The 18,021-nt window shown below is 46.1% G+C and overlaps 2 protein-coding genes across 2 annotated transcripts; one reads left to right on the forward strand and one right to left on the reverse strand.

Moving 5' to 3' along the window:
- Positions 1–2,673: 2,673 nt before the first annotated feature.
- On the reverse strand, positions 2,674–11,430 carry TSN (translin). The gene is made up of 6 exons (XM_069780991.1): positions 11,289–11,430; positions 11,118–11,211; positions 6,355–6,451; positions 5,415–5,530; positions 4,642–4,721; positions 2,674–4,284 (listed from the first exon to the last, which is right to left on the reverse strand). The coding sequence occupies exons 1-6, from the start codon at positions 11,352–11,354 to the stop codon at positions 4,048–4,050; spliced, it is 690 nt and encodes a 229-aa protein (XP_069637092.1). The 5' UTR covers positions 11,355–11,430; the 3' UTR covers positions 2,674–4,047.
- A 337-nt stretch (positions 11,431–11,767) lies between these two features.
- On the forward strand, positions 11,768–16,749 carry NIFK (nucleolar protein interacting with the FHA domain of MKI67). The gene is made up of 6 exons (XM_069780990.1): positions 11,768–11,954; positions 12,104–12,229; positions 13,103–13,211; positions 13,912–14,123; positions 14,827–14,907; positions 16,163–16,749. The coding sequence occupies exons 1-6, from the start codon at positions 11,802–11,804 to the stop codon at positions 16,337–16,339; spliced, it is 858 nt and encodes a 285-aa protein (XP_069637091.1). The 5' UTR covers positions 11,768–11,801; the 3' UTR covers positions 16,340–16,749.
- Positions 16,750–18,021: the final 1,272 nt, after the last annotated feature.

An 18,021-nucleotide genomic window follows, 5' to 3' on the forward strand; every position in this document is an offset into this window, starting at 1 on the left:
ACCATAACGGACTATTCCTTTCAAAATCAAACACTTGTTTAATGACACTCCATGAATTCAGCAGGCAGGAGGCTCTCTCAACAGCCCCTACACACACTTTAGTACAGTTGCACCGCAGCATCCAGCAACAGACAGTACTATAACGAGGGAAGATGGACAGCTGATGAGTAACAGTTCAATACCCACACAGAGACCCCAGGAGTCATCCATGTTCATTTTCTGCTCTCCTTAATTGCCTCGGTGTGTAATGACCTTACTGGCTGAAAAATGCGAGTGAGGCTCTATAGCACCCAAGTCATCACTTCGCAGAAAATGAAGGCAAATTATTTACCCAAAGAGAAAATCCTTGGTAATCCCAACAAAACGAGAAGCAAGAAAAATCAGACAGTTTACCGCGCAGCATTAACAGCTCAGTGAACACTTAAAGGTGGCACCGCAGGGAGAGGAAGAAGCCTCCCTCCACACACTGGCACAGCATGTGCGGGACTGTGCAGTGAACCAGATTGGGAGCAAACACTGCTGAAAAATAAAAATTGTTTCAGCTAGGTCAGTTTCCTGATCCAGTTCACTGCACAAAGACCTGTGCTGGCACCAGAAACGGGCAGTCTGGAAGTGATAATGTGTCCTTTAACAAGTGTCAGTTGAAAGAGGTGGATGGACTGGGGCTGCAGTTAATCAATTCCAACAGACAGAGCCCAGTTCAACAGCCCCAACGTCTACTCTGCAACCTGTACCACAGAGCTCTGCTCACCCTTATTTCCCCAAACAGTTTCAGGTCAGCACTTTCATTGATCTGCAGGCGTTGAATAGGCAGTGCTATAAATAAAGAGCAGTTAATCAACTTTAAGTGCCCTTTTTACTGAAATAAAGAAAACCCACAGAAATGATGTCAAGATGGGAAAAAAACCCCTAAACCAAACCAGTGAGTGAATACAAAGACAATCCAAGAAAACGCTCCCTGGAACACACTTCAGGCTGAAGTGGCTCAGCCGTGCTGGCTGTTGAGTCAGAGTCTCCAGTGCTCCTGCGCTGACTCACTCCCCTCCCAGCTGCCAGTGCACGCTGCGACAGTCCATTCAGTACCAACAGGAGTTACTTGTTCAGAGTTCAAGTGCGTCTGATTCATCATGAGCCATCAAGCTTCTGCAGTCCTCAGAGCTCCCTCTCTCACTGCCATTCCCTGCTGGCTAACCTGTTCACCTTACCCCTGGGAGAGGGAAGGGTCAGTGAAGAGACCCTCCCTACTTAAGGCCCTCTGGGTCTTCCCTTCTTCCCTCTGCTCCCAGCTCCAGGACAGAAACACAATTTACCATTTAGGACCAGAGTAATGTGCAGATTCACAATCAAGGCCACAAGGTCCTACAGGCTACCTCTGTGCAGAGGAAGCTACAAAAAGCATGTCCCCAGCCTTCCCTGCTGCAGCCCAGGGAGAAAGTTTGTGGTTTTCTTTTCCCTTCCCCAGACCCAGCTTGGGAATGCACTATGAGGCCTGGCTCTTGCAAACAATGCTTCTCCAGAGGAAGATGCTAGGCTCTCCGAAACCTAGGAACAGGAAAAAACGAGGTGTTTGCTAAACACCCTCCAGAAACACAACACTGGCTTGTCTCTTTCTCAGGCACTTGCTCTTCGCAGAGCCTTACACAGAAGGATCCCACACCTTGCAGACTTTACAAGCCCTAAGCAAGCAACTTGCTCTTCCAGTTGTCCCTCCCACAGTATGTGTGCTGCTGCACCTGTGGCACAGCACTGTTGTATCTCCACAAGCTCTCAGAAACCATGTAAGATGCAAGAGCTGGCAGATGTAGGATCTACCAAAAAGCTGCGTTACGCATATGGGATCCCATGTCAGGAAGCAGACCTGTTGCATCATCAAATGCAACTGGAGCACCTGGGACACAAGCCAGCACAAAGCCTCAACACACACCTGCCCTGCAACCAGAAACCTGCCCCACCACATGGCCTCACATCCCAGTTCCGCATGCCAGGAGTCCCCAGCCTGAGAGACACCGGGCTGATGCTCAGGAAACCTTTCTCTAATTCCCCTGCTCCCACACATTTCCTGTGAGACCTTGGTCTGCATGGCTGTGCCTCGGAGCCTGAGGGTGTTGTTTCACGAGTCTCTGGTTTTGGCAGCAGAAATGGCTTAAGCTCCTTCCCTCCTCCCACCTCCACAGGGTTAAAGCGAGAAAGAAGCAAACAGTGCCACAGGGGAAGAACAATGAACTACTTTGAAAGCTGGTCTCATTGCTGTGGGGCTCAGGAAGTTAGACCCTCATTTTCTTCAGCTGTGAGAGAGGGTTATTACCATCTCCCTATGTTACGTGATATAAGATACAAAGGATGAGGACAAACATGAGAGTACAAGACGCTCTGAAGATGGATCTTGCCACATCTTGGATTTGGTAATGATAAATTCCTCCATATCTCTCCTGTTTTACTTGGTGAAATAGGTCAAAATTAAAAATAAAAAAAAGCCCATGAAATCTGTTTGCAGCTTGACTTAGGCTCCACTCGCCAGCAGGTAAGAGTGCACCATTGAACAGCATACAGCCAAAGTGAGGAATTCTGTTATTGTCCAAGTACAGCTCAAGGCTGAATTTAAATTGTCATACTTCAGAGTAGGCTCCCAGGAAAGGAAACAAATAACAACAGATAATCAGACAACAGGCAGAGTTACCAAATGGCCAAAATCAAAGAACAGCTTTTATTGGCCAAAATAACCAAGAAACCATTTTCTTCCAATAAACAAAACCATAACTGAAACGGTGGGAAATCTTTGCTAACAAAATGAAACACTAACAAACCCCATGTAAACTTGACTGTTTGTCTTCATCCTCTGGAAATATTCCTCCTCCTAAGTTAGTTTTTCTCCTTAACCCTCCTGCACCACCAGAAGTAGAAGAATGGCAAAACTCAAAAGTCATTTAGGACAAGAGAACAAACACACCGGGAGGTACGAGTCTGTCCATTTACATAAATGAAAGAGGCTGTTGGTGTTTGCAAGCTTCTTACATGCAATGGATCTGAAATGAGTAATTTCCCCTTTTCTGAAGATACAAACATTTTTCTACATGAATGATAGTTTTGGTGTCTTTTTTTTTTTAAACCCAGGACACAGGTACAGTTGTGGCCTATATAGGTTGTTAAAACTTAGACAATACCTACAGTTTATCAGCTAACACTTCTCTATTCGGAAACCTTGGTAGTTAAAAAAAAAAATTGGTTATACCGAGTTCTCAAGGCAAATGATCATATTAAAACTCAACATTTACTCATGTCAGTAAAACAAATACCAGCCAGTGAAAGCAAATGTTTGAGAAAACCTTGCTCTCTCTGGCAACAGAAATCTTGGAAGAAAGGAAAGGGGGTGTAAAAAAAAAAAGGGGGGGGGGGGAGAGAGAAAGCGAGAGGTGTGCCCAGGTGCAATACACCAGTTCCAATGGAGAAATTCTCAGGAATATTTTCACTAATTTCTCAATTAAGGGGGATACATTAACAGAAGCCATTTAAAAAGGTCTGGTTAATAAACAGTTACACAAATCTGTTCAACTTACTGACATAGGTGATAATTTAAGAAACAAAAAGCCAAAAAAAATCAGTGTCTTAAAAAATGTATAGATATTTACACATTGTGTTTTCTAAAACTTCACATGTATCTGCACTGAGCTGCATCTGTGCACACATCTTTAAAGGTGCATGAACAGAGACAGCTGAAGCACATCACTGCCAGAGCAGTGAAGCAACACTACAGAACTAATGAGAATTTCAGCTCATGGGAGTTACTGACTGCTATTGCTGCTGTGCACAGAACGGCACTGTGTGTTTTGACAGAGGAATTCCACTGGAAACAGAGCCTCCTGCCCTAATCTAGACATGATTTTACAAAACATTTTGAGATCTAACACCCGTACTACACCTTTTGTAAGAAAATAGAGAGCAGCTTTCAGCTGCAGTTCTTCTAAACTACTGTAGGAAGGCTTCGCTAGCATGCTTCCTAAATTGGCAACCATCTGAGGTAATCAATGATGCTGTTAAAATAGGCATCTTTCATTTCTCTCCACCCACACCAACTGTTGCCTCCTTATTGAGTCCTCTGATCGACAGGTCGTAAACCACTTCCTCAATTTTCTTGACGTCGTATTTCAGGCCATCATAACGTTTCCTCAGGGAGTCGTTCTTCAGGTTGAGGAGACGGAAGCCAGAATCCAGCTCATTGATAAAAGTTGAGATGCGGAGAGGGCGAGAATAGTCACCAGCCGTGACACTGTTCACTGCCAGTCTGGCCTACGAGATGAAGACACCCAGGAGAACATCAGCAGAGGAACCCACCCCAATGAAGTCACTGTTCCATCAGTTACTTTACCAAATGAAGCAGTTGTGTTCCAGGCAGTCAGATTATTTATACTTGGATCTACTTTTTTTTGTTGACAACAATCCTGGATTTTCAATCAAGCAACTAGTTTAAATCTTAAAATATCAGTGAGAAACAACTCTGGCATACAGAGAGGCAGTTTGCTAGAAGTTCAGATCAAGGTGTTGCATGTCATAACTTCCAGGAACAACTTGGGAAAGTTAGAAAACACAATACTTTTTTTCTTAGGTCAGTTTCAATCCAAATACATGCATGAATATCTTCCTTACCAGCTCACTGGCGAGAGTTAATACACCAGAAAGATAGTCTTCAATGTCCAGGTGAAAACCCCGCTCTCGATCAGCTTCAACTAAGATGAAAAACAGTGGTAATCAGGTGGTACCGAAACAGGAGCAAAACCAGCGAGTTGACATTACATTTATTTACTGGAGCTAATTTGAAATATCAAATTTATGAAATACTACTACAAAATAAAAGTCAGCCTTTTCCTGTATGTGATGCAATTACTGCTTCTTGTCAGCCTTTTGATTTAGCAACTTGTACATCCTCAACTGGATGTGCAACAGGTTATAATTGATTCAACAGAATAACTGAATTTACATCAATATACAGGAGAGGGGGCTGTAGTCTTTTTTTAGAAAAAGATTTTCCTCATCTTTTTTTCAAATCCTTTGCTCTGGGAGGACACAATTCTCTTGCAGCATAAAAATTTAATCTTTTTTCCACAGTTTTAAAATGCCAAAAGCGAGAAAAATAAGCTCTCATCTTTGTATTATCCTTTTGGTAGATTTATGCAATTTGAATGAATAATCTTCACTGACGAAGAACTTATTAATGAATAAATACTTCTGTTCACACTAGGTTTGCTGATTTCCACCTTCTAAAATAATTTGTTGTTTATATAATGAAATCAAATACCAGATAAATTTTGGAACCTGTTTCTTGGCAAGAAATGAAGTTCTGCTGTTTCCCTGTACCTCTGAAAGCTACAATGTCTAAAAACATCACATGCTTTTTCTCTTCAGTTACAACATTAACTTACTCCCAAGTATTTCTGCGACAGCTTCTCGGGTCACTAACGTTTCTGACTCCAAGTAGACTACAAATGCTGCCAGAAACACCAACCGCTGAAGCACAAACCTCCAGTGCTCATGAAATCTGTTGAAGAAAACACCAAGTCAAGGCATAAGTAAGTAACATCTATTACTGGAGAGTTAGGCAACAAGCATACATTATGTATATATTATGTTTTCCACCCTTACACATAGCACTTTGCAATATTTTTGGCTTATCAAAATGACACCAGCTTAAAGTCATCTCCTTGGTACTCCAGAACTTCACCCCCTGGATACTATGCTGGACACTAGCATTGATTGCACATCTCACACACCTACTCAGTTTGTGGAGTTTTTCAGGTTGTCGTGCCCACAAGACAACCAGGGCTTTCCCTCCCGTCTTCCCTCAACAGATTTGAGCTGACAAGATTCTTGTTCTTTGAAATGTTCTTGCTAGACACTGTCCCCTTCTGGCAGCAACAAAACACAAAGGTGACAACTTCATTTAGTATCTGCAGTATCAAGCAGCCATTTCATGACAGATTTAGAGCTCTGTTTTCAGAAATGCCCCAAACCTAACAACTTTACTGAAATTAATGGAGCAGCAAATGCGCTGCTCCCAGAAAGAAGGGCAGTTCCAATAGAATATAAATTTCTTAAAGTTTCCTTTTTCTTTTTTAAAAAAGTTTCTAGAAAAAGAATTAAATGCTGGATATTTTTAGTGAAAAGTTATAAATAGAGGGTTTGAACAAAAGCATTTTTTATCTATGCTGACAAAAAACCTCACACTTCTCTACCATGGTTTACTTTTCAAACAGAAAGAAGCATTCGGCCCATAAACCTTTAAATCATTCTTCCAAAGTAATGATGCCAAATATGCCCAGGTAATTCCCATATCCGTGTCTGGCTGCGTGTGATCCTGCACACCTGTAATACTGATCAGCAGGAAACTTGGTCTTCAGGGATTCCAGCTGGGTTCTCACTGTACCAAAGTGTTCACGAGCCTTCTGACATTTCTTTGGTACTGAAAAAGAAATGGTGCAACATTCAATACTTGACAGAGAACAGGGTTTCGTGAACAGAGAGTTTTCTAGTGTAGACAGCGCTGTATATGCTCCTTTGTTGTCCAAGATAGTCTGCTGACATTGGAATCAATCTAAGAAATATTCGTTGTCATACCAGGAGTCACACAGGTAGAGAAGAAATACTCCTGAGTTTTGGGCTGTCTAATCTGCTCTAGTCCTTAGGTTCGAACTTCAGCCAAGATGCCCCAGTGTTGTTTAAGAATCACTGCTAAACTTACATCATGGATAAAGAACCTGTTCTGTAATGGGCACTGACAGAGGAAAACACTGGAAAGGTCACACAACCTACAGACCAAGAGGCAATGGGGGATACAAACGGATGGAGGCAGGAACAGAGGAACACAGAGTTGATGTGGTGTTTGTCTGTGGAATGAACCAACAAGCAAAAGAGCCTGGCGACACGCTGAGCAGGGCGACAAACAAGCAATGCTGAAGGAGAGATGACAAGTAGAAATGGAGAAAGGCTGAAAAAGGTGTTGAATGTAAGACCTCATCTGAGGTAGCAGAGGGGCAATTTCATCTGAGGGTCTGTAAATGTAGAAGAGCTGAGACTATGGCAACAGATCCCGGGGGCAAGGGAGGGAGCCAGCAGGAGCAGTGACACAGTTAAAGCCCGATGCTACAAGCTCACCCATGCAGCAGCACTCTGGAGTGGCACTGCAGGAGGAGGGACGCAGCAGAGATCAGGCGTGAGCTGGTAACAGGACATTTTTAGTTTTAGCTGTGTGGACAGATTAAGAGAAAGGGGCCATCTAGTTGGGTTGTACAGGTGTTGTAAAGAGAGAAATATGATGTTCTGTAGAGCACCCCAGTGCAGTGGTTTAGAAAACCAGCAACAACCGGATCACACGCAACAGAAGCATACTGCACACAGTTGGCCCCAAAGAAAGCACACACACCAAGCAGTGCCGCCAAACGACTCGTACAATCAAAGTAAAAGCAACTTTTCTTTCTCCATTTTAAAATCTTATAATATTTTTTCTTATCAATCACAGTTAGGTTAGATGAGGTGCAACATCCTTTCAGGAAACTGCATTTCCTGCTTTCAAGTGATTATTTGAAGAAACTGTCCAATATGTTACACCTCTGCAGATATATGGTCTCTTGTTCACATACCACCCACTGCCACCTCCCGTTTATTGATACGACTTACAACCACGCTGCACCCACAGTACCAGGGTCTGACAGAACTAATCAAACCCGTACTTCTTAACTGCAGCCTTCTCAGCAACCCTGGTCACGACCTGACAGGCCCTCCTGCATCATGATGTTTAAACAATCCTAACTTCTATACAAAATCCATAGAAGCTAAATCTGAAAGCTACAATGAATGATTTTTATCAAACAAGCCCCACTAGTCACTTCAGTGTGTTTAAAAGCTACTTTCAATTAATAAAACATTAATTCCATGTACAAAAAAAAAAAAGGAGCACTTAAAAATAAACGCTTCCAGAAGCAGAAGGTGAAAGTGCTCTGTGTGGCAGCCAGAATGAAGGAAATGTGTGAAGCTCACTGACAGCTGCCCTTTCAACACCGTCCTCAAACTACAGTCTCTGCCTCAGTTGTGTAAGCTGTCATGTGGCAGCTGGGGACAGAGTAAGGCACAGACTTGCATTTTGGCTTCTGCCAAAGGAACCTGTGACAAAAATGAACAATCTTTACTGTATCATTTCAGACAACAGCACCCAACAATACACACATAACCTCCCCCCAACTTCAAACTATGCTCGTGCATCCTTGCATATCACCACTGATGTTTTGCTAAACTTAACACAACATATTTCATGAGCAAAGACATACTAAATTGACTTTCAGCCTCCGAAGACCCTACCTGTCACTCAGACTCGTGTCAGCTAACAGCAGGCTGCAGTGCAGGCTGCAGCACACGCTGCCCTGAACAGCTTTCTGAGCAGTTCTCAAACTCCATTTTGAACAGGGAGCAGAGGGAGCTGAAAGAGAGACCTTCTAAACCTGTTCTGGAGGCTGCTGGCCTGAGGCTCTGCTGGTTTTCCTTCCCTTCCCCACTGCTGAATAAAGGCTACAACCGAAAGCGCTTATCCCACAGCTAAACGCAGTCTCGTGGCTCCGTGCAGGGAGAGACCACAGAGAAGCCGGCACCGTGAAACAGCTGTTGTCTGTGGGTAGCTGGCTGCCCCACAGTAAAAGCGGTTAGATGAAAAACTCAATGACAACAAGTTTAGCCAAGAGGTATTTTAAGTCCCCAGAGAACCCTGACCCTTCTCTTTGGTACAACAGATTGCTCAGCCTGGTGCAAATCCTTTCCCCGTTTCCACTGGCTCTCTGTTGTCTCCTTGAGTTTTCATCACTGTACCTCAACTGATGATGCAAGAATAATTACAAAGGATCAACCAGCAGGCTGCAGGAGAAAGTCAGTCTTCTCCCACTCAGGCTGGCACAAGGGAGGGGGGTACAACAAGCAATGCAGCTTCTGCTGGCAGCAGCACCAGCTTAAACCATCCTCAGCAATACAGCTGCGGTCACTGAGCATCATTAGTTACTCTGTCACCTGTGAACTTGCCATAATTAATAGTATTTCTGCTTTTTTAATTAGTTACTAGTTTATTTATGATTTATTATTTTTATAGTTCAATGTAGTTTATTAATAGTGTTAATAGTTTTTCTTACATCTTGGAGTAAATAAATATAAGGCTAAAAAATCTTGATGCTACAAAGTCTAGCCAGAACTCTGTTGCAATGAATAATCCTCTCTTTCACAGTTACAAGAGTCATCTTTTATCCCTCTTTAATCTACAAAAGAAGAATCATTCTAGTTTCTTAGTAAAAATGCGGTAACAACTCAAATGGTGAGATGCTGTAGTAAGCCATTTAAGCTCACTACACTGCCAAACTACAATCATTATCAAATAAAACTGTAGTCTAAATACGTGACATCTGACAAGTGCTACTTATCCCCCTAACAATCCTTCCGTTAATTGGCATTATATTATTCTGCTGTAAACCTTTATTAATCTAAACATTTATTGACTGACTTTATTATGCTTGTAACTGATGACAAACTGACAGGTCTATTATCATGAGTTAACTCCTAACCTATTAAGCATGTATTCATTATCTTTGGTATTACAAGAATTATAAGCTGATTTATTTATTTATTTATTAACTTTAACTATTCCAAATCTCTTCTCAGACTCTGCAAGTTCCAGGACCAGCTGTCTCCTGGAATTAAAAATCAAGTGAAAACACACCAAGCCAGACACAGGTCTCTACTATTAAATGCTGGAAAGCAACTCCTGAAGTCGATACCCACACAAAACAACTGTCACAACATCCACAGGTTTACTCAGCTTAGAAAATGAGTGTATGCTTGTGTAAATTAACTAATTAGCAGTCCTGATTTTTAGCACTGCCACATTTCCTAAGTAGGTAGAAGTTGCACTTGCCAGCAGAGGTCAAACCTCAGGTGTTGCACATTGCTAAACATGTACCCTGTCAGAGGCCAGAGGGATCCCAGGCCTCCAGCACGAGTGTGCTGGTGAATGTCACCAGGCTGGTTACAACCAGTCAGCTCTGCAGGTGAATAAAACAGCACCTGGTGAGGTTTAGTCTTCTATTCACCCTTAGATAGTGGCCTGACAGGTTTCTTCCCTTACCAAATTCCTCTCCAGAGCTTCCAGGAAAGTCAGAATAGTTGCTTCTTCTCAGGAGATATTAATTGACTTGAAAAAAAAGGCGCATATTTAAGGGAAAAAAAAACCCCAAACCCTGTTTACTCCAGTAGTTTCACCAGTAAGTTGAAAAAATGGGGATGGGGGAGCAGAAAGAGCACATTTGACATCTAGGTCCATAGTCCTGTTCTCATGCCCTGGAGCAAATGGGTTGGCCCAGGAACATTCTGTCAAGCATCTTAAATCTGGACTGAAAGCAAGGAACCAGGCTAGCTACAACCCAAACCTCAAAAATAGCAGAACAATTCCAGTTGCCACTCAAGCACGCATCAAGGACAGCTCCTGCTTTATCAGCCTTTCCAAATCCCCTTTGTATTTTGCAACATTAAGCACATTTTATATGTGCGCGCACACAGAGCTGGTCTCATACAGACCTGACTAAAGACCCCCGCCCCGCGTTCCCACACCATCCTGAACACCCCCGGAGAGTTCAGGATCACGGTTTTTTGGGGGGTGGGATGAAGAGATGAGGAAGGGGATACAGAGACAAAGGCCCAACAGGTGACGGTAAAACCATTGTGCGTGTCACTTAGAGGGAAACCTACGATCCAATTCAGCAACCCGGAAAGCAGCACACGCTCTTCTGCGCTGGGGCGGGGGAGCGCCGAGCTGGGGAGGGGAGAAAGGGGAGGGACGGCGCTTCCTCAGGGCGAACGGCAGCTTTTCTGCCCGTCCGGCTCGAAACCTCCCAGCTGCCCCCGCAGCCTCTCAGAAGCCCACGCAGAGCAGGACAGGACAGGACAGGACACCGCAGGAGCGCCCACGGAAGAGGGGCGCTCGCGAGGGAGGGACCCGCGTACCCTGGGGGTGCTCCCCGCCCCACCGGCTTCTCCCCGCTCCCCCGGGGACGGCGGAGCGCGGCGCTACCGCCGGGTGCAGGCGGCCGTGCGGGACTCACTGTCCTGGAAGCCGGCTCCCTGGTGCACGCCCTGCAGCAGCGTCAGGATCTCCCGGGCCGTCTGCTCCAGCGCCTGCACCACCTTCCGGATCTCCTGCGGACACAGGGCGCCGTCAGGCCGGGCCGGGCCGGGCCAGGCCCCGCGCTCCCCGGCCGCGGCCGCGCACCCACCTCGCGGATGTCCTGGTCGGCGGTGAGGACGCCCTGCAGCGCGATGAACATGTCGCTCACCGACATGGTGCCCGCCGCCGCCGCCTCTGGGGCCTTCCGCGCCCGCAGGGGGCCTTCTCTGCCGCCGGCGTGGGGGGGGGCTGCCCGGCGCCGTGCCTGACGGCGCCGCGCCGGCCTGCCCCGCGCGGTGCCTGAGCGGCCGGAGGAGGCAGGAGGGGACGGCGCGGGCGGGTGCCCGCGGGGAGCTCCTCGCCCTGGGACGGGTGTGTGTGTTTGTGCGTGTCCGTGTTTCAGGGCCCCCCCTCCCGGTGCCCCGCCGGGCCGCGCGAGGGCCCCGCCGCCCGGTGACGGCGCCGCGTTGCTACGCGACGTCGTGCGGGTGGGGGCCGGTGGGCAGCGCCGTGCCCTGTTGCTAGGAGACAGCGCCCCGCCGCTCTGCGCCTGCGCGCCCTTGCCGCCGCGCCAGACCGCGTGCGAGGGGAGTGACGCGCTTCCGGCGGCGGCGAGCGCAGCATGGCGGCGGCGGTGGCCGAGGCCGTGTCGGCGGAGGCGGCCGCGCCGGTACCGGTATCGGCACCGGCACCGTCGTTCCTGGCCCTGGAGCCGCGGCTGCAGCGCGAGTTCCAGCAGAAGGTGCAGCGGGTCCGCAACAACCGGGCGGCCAAGGTGAGCGGGGCCCCGTCCGGGGCGGGGGCGGCCCGGCCCGGCCCAGCCCGGCCCGGCCTGGCCTTTCCGTGCCCGGCCTGGCCCTTCCGTGCCCGGCCTGGCCCGGCCTTTCCGTGCCCGCCCTGACGCGGCCGCCTTGTGCCCCGCAGGAGGAGCTGACGCCGGGCGTGGTGTACGTGGGGCACCTCCCGCGGGGGCTCTGCGAGCCGCAGATGTACGAGTACTTCGAGCAGTTCGGGACGGTGAAGCGGCTCCGGCTCTCGAGGAGTAAGAAGGTAAAACCCCGGCCCGGCCCCGGCCGCTCGGTCTCCGCCGCTGGCCGGGAGACAGACCCGGGCGCGTCCGAACATGCCCGTTTGCTCCCTGCTGCTGCCGCCGGGGCCGTGCCCGAGAGCCGACCGCCTTCGGCCGGGCGGTCCCCGCCTCTGAGGCGTCTTCCTCAGGCGCGGGGTGGATGCGCGGAGCGAGCTCCTCCCTCCGGAGCCGTCGGCGGCTCCGTCTGTCGTTGCCCCCCTGCCTGCTGCTCCGCCGTCGGGGAAAACCTCGTTGCAGTCTCGGGCGTGGGCGGAGGGGGGCACCGTGCTTCTCTCAAGACTTCCAAAGCGACTGTCGGGCAGGCGGACAGCGTGCGAGGCGTTGTCTCTGGACTGGACTGCAAATAGGCAGCCTCAGCGACAGTTAACGTAGCCCCTTTTTTCCCCGTAAGTAGATACACTCACATGAGAAGCGTTGCTAGAAGACACTAATTCAAGGTAGAATGTGAAATGTCACGGAAGAGACTCTGTTTTAGCTTTCTTGTTGCTTTGTGCTCAACAAATTTAACTTCTTCTCATTTCTGGATTGATAATCGCATTATAATGTTGCTGTATAAGCTTTGTAACAACAACAGAACAGCAGCAACGCAGAGCAGCTTTTTTTTTAACAAATAGGTATTGGTGAGTGGTTTGTTTCGTATGCAAATGTATAACTGTGAATAATGCCATACCAATTTAGGGCTAAATCTGGTGCGTTTCATGATTTCACTGAAATTTATGAAATTACTCGTGTTTAGCTGAGAAAGGGCTATGACTTCGGAAGCAAAAATAATTTTAATACGGTTCTTCGATTATTGGAGCATTGTTTCAGATTCTTTCTGTCGCTGCTTGCAGACTGGAGCTAGCAAAGGCTACGGATTTATAGAGTTTGAGTCCGATGACGTGGCTAAGATTGTTGCAGACACAATGAACAACTACCTGTTTTCTGAAAGACTGCTGAAGTGTAAGTATAAGTTGAAGGGTAAGTCCTCTAATGTGCAAAGGGAATTCATAGTTACTTTTGTGGGTTTTTTTGGACTGTTTGGAGAATCTTAGGGTTTTTTTACAAAGTTTCATCCCAGAAGGGTTTTCTGTGAGGCTGAGCTTGTCTTCCTTTTCTTCATGTGTAAAGAACATCCTCAGTAGCCTTTTGGTCGCTACTGCTGTTTTTCGTCTAGGCTGATAATGCTGATTGTGTGATCGCATAACATGAGGTCTCAGGGAGCAGTGGGGTTTGCTGTGGAAGCAGTTCCTTTAACATGGATATTCTTTGTCATTTGTAACTGTTGCAGCTCCTGTCTGTGTAGTTAGACATAAGGGGCTTTTTCGATTAAAAGATTAATTAAATGAGTGAGTTTCTCAGACATGGTAACACTTGCTTTGTAAAGGATTATGAGCTATATATACATCAACTTTTGAAAAACAAGTTTCTCTGTTTTCTGGGTGAAACTGAAAAAGCATTCTTTTCTTCCATCCATCCATTATCAGTTCTCTTACTAATGAGTATTTGGTTGCTTTGAATCCTCTGTATTCATAAAATACCATAATTTTGCTCTGCTGTAGCAGTGGATAATGTTATAATGAGAACCGAATTGCATTATCTGAGTACATTTGGTGAGAAGAGTAGCTCTGCTATAACTTGATGTCATATGTTTATCATACAGGTCAGTTCATATCTCCTGAAAGGGTCCATGAAAACCTCTTCAAAAACAGTGACAAAATATTTCGGAAGCCTTCTCAGCCAGCGGTCAGGCGGTACAATAGGATACGTTCACTTGTTCAGAAGGCAAAGATGACAAAGCGACTGCTGCGAAAGGAGAAACTTTTACGGAAGAGGCTGGCTGAAAAGGGGTTCGATTATGACTTCCCAGGATTTGTAAGTTTGGCATCGTTTCAATGAGTGTTTTATGCACAACATGTTTCTAAGGTTGTGCTAAATACAAGAAAATCGTGTGTTTTGTGTGGAACTGGTAAAAGAGCTAGAGCACCAGGGAGACTTACCTCCTGGAAGTTAGTGTAGTGCTCTTGCTGGATTGTGCTGTATGTATGTGTAGGTGTACTTTTAGAGAGGTAAATAAGTAACAGCAAAGGGAAGATGTTCCTTTTCTTCTGTTAGTGTAAACAGTTGGATATTCTGTGGTTTTCATGTTTGTCTGCAGATCACAGAAGAGTGACAGGGGCTTTGCCCAAGCCCTGTGGGGGGAGGCTTTGGCAGGGTAGGTATTTGAAGGCAGGTCCCAAGACTAGAGCTTCCATCCGTTGACCCTGCCTATGTTAACCAAGCGTGTTGCTTGTTTGCAGAGAGCTTGGGTGAAGTAGTTGAATTTTGAGCAATACTGTGTAACATGGCATTTTTTAAAAATGCACAGTAGCAGCTTTTTTTACATTGCTTTGGGTGTTTTTATTCAAACCAGGTTACCTCTGTGGCACTGTAAGTCATTCTATTAATTCAAACCTAATTGCTGTAGCAAAGATTTTGTAGTTATGAAGCAAAGAAACCTAATAGACCGTTAAGTGACTGTTTGCATCTTCACACAAGGAAGTTTGTAGTGATCCACCTGATCTGTCTTTCTTCCTAGGCTGCACAGGAGCTTTCCATAAAGAGAAGAAAAGTTAAAACATCCAAGAAGTCAAAACTGAACATTTCTTTGAGCAGCCAGGTAAGACCGAACAGTCCTGGTGGTGCCCAGCACCATGCCCCACCATTCACACTGGGGCAGATGTTTCACATCTGCAGCTGGTTTATTTATGTTAATTTCAATACCCGGAAGGTATTTGCTCGAGAGATTTTTATGCCAAAAGTAGCGCCTTTGAGACAGATTAACACTCTTGAGCAGGGGAGGGTGGTTGGATCCTCTCAGTTCTTTCTCCTGTGGGAGTATTTAGGAGCAAAGGCTTCTGCTCAGCGTGTTGAAACTAGCAGTGCTTGTCCCGAGGTGCATCCAGGCAGCGATGTATCTGCTGTCAGCTTTTGCAATGCAGCACTAACTGGAGGCTGGAGAAACACAGGGTGCTGGGGACAGTCACCTAAACACCACCTACACCTGTGCTTTAAGCTGGTACAAAATGATCTTGCTGGCATCCTCCTGTTGCTCTGCGCTATGTTATAATACCAGCCTGCTTTGACAAAAAAGAAGTTGAACTGTTAATACAGTCTAGTGCTAGTGCTGTCTCTCTCTATTTACATACTATACTGTCCCTCCTCCCTCGTGGTCTCCTGGGATGGTATTCCAGTATTTTGAAAACTAAAGCCAGCTAAAACTAGTAGTAGGATGAAAGGAAAGCTCAGGCCATCAGGGCTGAGATTTGGGGCACTGACAGTCTGAAAAGTCTGTCAGGTATTAACATTTCTGTTTTGTTTTATCACTGTTGTGAGTTTGGTTTGGTTTGTGGTTTTTTTTTTTAATGTTACTGATTTACTCTTGATAATTGGGACAGGGCTGGTTGTGAGCAAGACAGGATAACTCATACATTCAGTCAATTGAGTTCTGAGAACTCACTGAGATAATGAAGCTGGGATGTTTCAGCTCAGTTTTGGGCCTGAGTGTGGCATTTCTGTATGCCAGTCTCAAATACACTTTTTTTTTTTTTTTTAACCTGATTCTTCTCCTCTTGGCTTTCTTAGTGCTTTGAGTCAGGAAATACAAAGTTTAGAAAGAAAATGTGCATAATGATGTGTTAGAAAATGTGATTTAATTTACACTTGCCTTTCACATACACTTTTTTGAAGATGACACTTTTGTCTGAAGAAATACTGTCTACAAAAATAGCTAGTTATAACAAGAAAACAATTTTCCCTAACATGGAAGTTCTGAAGGAGAGCTGGGCTGAGGTGCCTTGTGGTACCACAGAGGCAGTGACAACTTTTCTCTGGCAGATGCTTTGCAATGAATCATGCTTTTCTGATCTCTTCAGGATCCTACTCCAGTCTGTACTCCAACAGTGCTCGAGCGCCGGAAAGCTTCTCAGGTGGATGATGACGCAGAGGACAATGAAATAACTCTCAGACTGCCCCCTGCCAGTGTTAACAATGCTGTGCAGAGACCAAAGAAACATCCAAGAAAAAGACCGAACCTGAAGAAACAGAATTAGGCTTAAAATTTTGATGGCTGTAGCTGTGTTTTTCCTCAACTCAAAAACTGGCAAGGTGGAGCTTCTAGTGGTTCTGCTGCCCTGGCTCAGTTCGTCTTGACTAGACTGTTTCAGCCTTTCCTAGGCAAGGAATCTATTCACAAATCCTCCCCCTCCTGCTTAGACATCAGGGGACCTATGGTCTTCTCTGCCTTTGAAGATGTTCTTCACTTTGTGCTCACAAGTGCCTGTGCTGTGACACGCCTACAGTCGTGCCAGAACCTTCAGTTAATTCTGTATCTTGGCTCTATCACTCACTGTTTTGAAAGAAAATGTGAGGCTGTCCATTCAGAATTTGCTGATGTGGGCTGTATCTTACGTTTCTCATTAATGACAGGTTATAAAAAAAAAAAAAATTAACCGTTTTACAACTGTGTTGGCTCTTTGTAGTGGTTCTTCTGTTTAACTGAATGTCTGCGTTTCGTGCGAGTTCTCACATAGTTAGACAAATAGAGGTGCGGGATTTTTTTCCCCAAGGAAGACATACCTTGAATTTCATCTCCTGTTTATGATCAGTCAAGATCTGCCTGTACTGTCCAGGGCAGAGGCAGAATACCACGCTGCCTGAGCAAGCCAGTGCCTTTCAGCCTTGCTTTCAGCAGTGACTGGGAAACTCGGCCTTTGACAGGATGTGGAGTGGTTGCAGAGGAGGACTTGGAAAGGACTGGGATTAGGAGGGTGGTGAGAAGAGATGGAGGAAGATGGCTGAAGTCACTTGCGTTCAAGATTCCCATTCCTTTCCCTATGCAGGCAAAAGATTTGTGTTTGAGAGTGTAGCCTACTGTGGAGGATGTAGGGTGACTGTTCTGTTGGCTGGTGGCTTAGCCAGAGTCACAGCTACGCTTTCATTCCTTGCGCACTTCTGAGAAGCATTTCACGCTGCAGAGGTTCCAGGTGTGCACGTACTGACGTACTGCTTTACCTCTGGGCTCACCAGGCAAAGGTAACTTGGTAATTCTCTGGGGTTTTGTGTGCCATAAATGTGCTGTTGCCTGGTTCAGAAAGTGCTCGAGGACTTGCAAAGTGTGGCTGCTTTTAGGGGGACTTCTTGCTGAACTGTGGAGAGGAGCAAATGGTGAAAAGTAGGTTATGTGCAGCTGTTCTCGGAGTGAGCAAGGCTTTTTGAGAAGATGCAGTCTGGGCTGTATTAGGAGTTCTCTTGTCCTTTGGGCCCTGCAGTATGTTGTCACTGTATTTTAATTTCACTGCCTGCATGAAGCAAGGATATCTTCTGCTTCAGGGGGTGATAAGCACATCGCAATATTGTGATAAACCTCTGGGTGGGTGAGCCAGGAATGGGAAGGCAGGGTTTTCTTAACAGTAGTACGAGTTCAGAGAATTGAGTGAAGCTTTTTGTTGTGTGTCAAGATTTAGTCTTGTTGTGACATAGCCTGTCGTAGCTGACTGCAGATAGCCAGTGCCATTTGAAGATGCAGTTTGACTGTGCAATTGGAATTTGGATTATATTGCAGATCTGAGACCTGCAGAAATTCCAGTTTGGGTTTTGTGGCATGCATTTAGTCTTGATCTTCTACTGTCTGAGATGAAACACTCTCTGCTGCTGTTGGCTGTAGGTCAGGCTTGGCAGAAGGTTTCAGAGGAAAGCGCAGGTGATAATAACCAGCTGTTCAGGTAGGTGGCTG

Source organism: Haliaeetus albicilla, chromosome 4 (assembly GCF_947461875.1).
Source record: "Haliaeetus albicilla chromosome 4, bHalAlb1.1, whole genome shotgun sequence".
In the NCBI taxonomy this organism is placed as follows: domain Eukaryota; kingdom Metazoa; phylum Chordata; class Aves; order Accipitriformes; family Accipitridae; genus Haliaeetus; species Haliaeetus albicilla.

Coding starts and splice junctions, on each gene's coding strand:
- NIFK (XM_069780990.1), top strand. CDS start 11,802: ATGGCGGCGGCGGTGGCCGAGGCCGTGTCGGCGGAGGCGGCCGCGCCG. Junction 11,955..12,103: donor GCAACAACCGGGCGGCCAAG/GTGAGCGGGGCC, acceptor TGTGCCCCGCAG/GAGGAGCTGACGCCGGGCGT. Junction 14,908..16,162: donor ACATTTCTTTGAGCAGCCAG/GTAAGACCGAAC, acceptor TGATCTCTTCAG/GATCCTACTCCAGTCTGTAC.
- TSN (XM_069780991.1), bottom strand. CDS start 11,354: ATGTCGGTGAGCGACATGTTCATCGCGCTGCAGGGCGTCCTCACCGCC. Junction 6,452..11,117: donor GGGAGCCGGCTTCCAGGACA/GTGAGTCCCGCA, acceptor TTTCTTTTTCAG/TACCAAAGAAATGTCAGAAG. Junction 4,722..5,414: donor TGTCGCAGAAATACTTGGGA/GTAAGTTAATGT, acceptor TTTTCATCTTAG/TTGAAGCTGATCGAGAGCGG.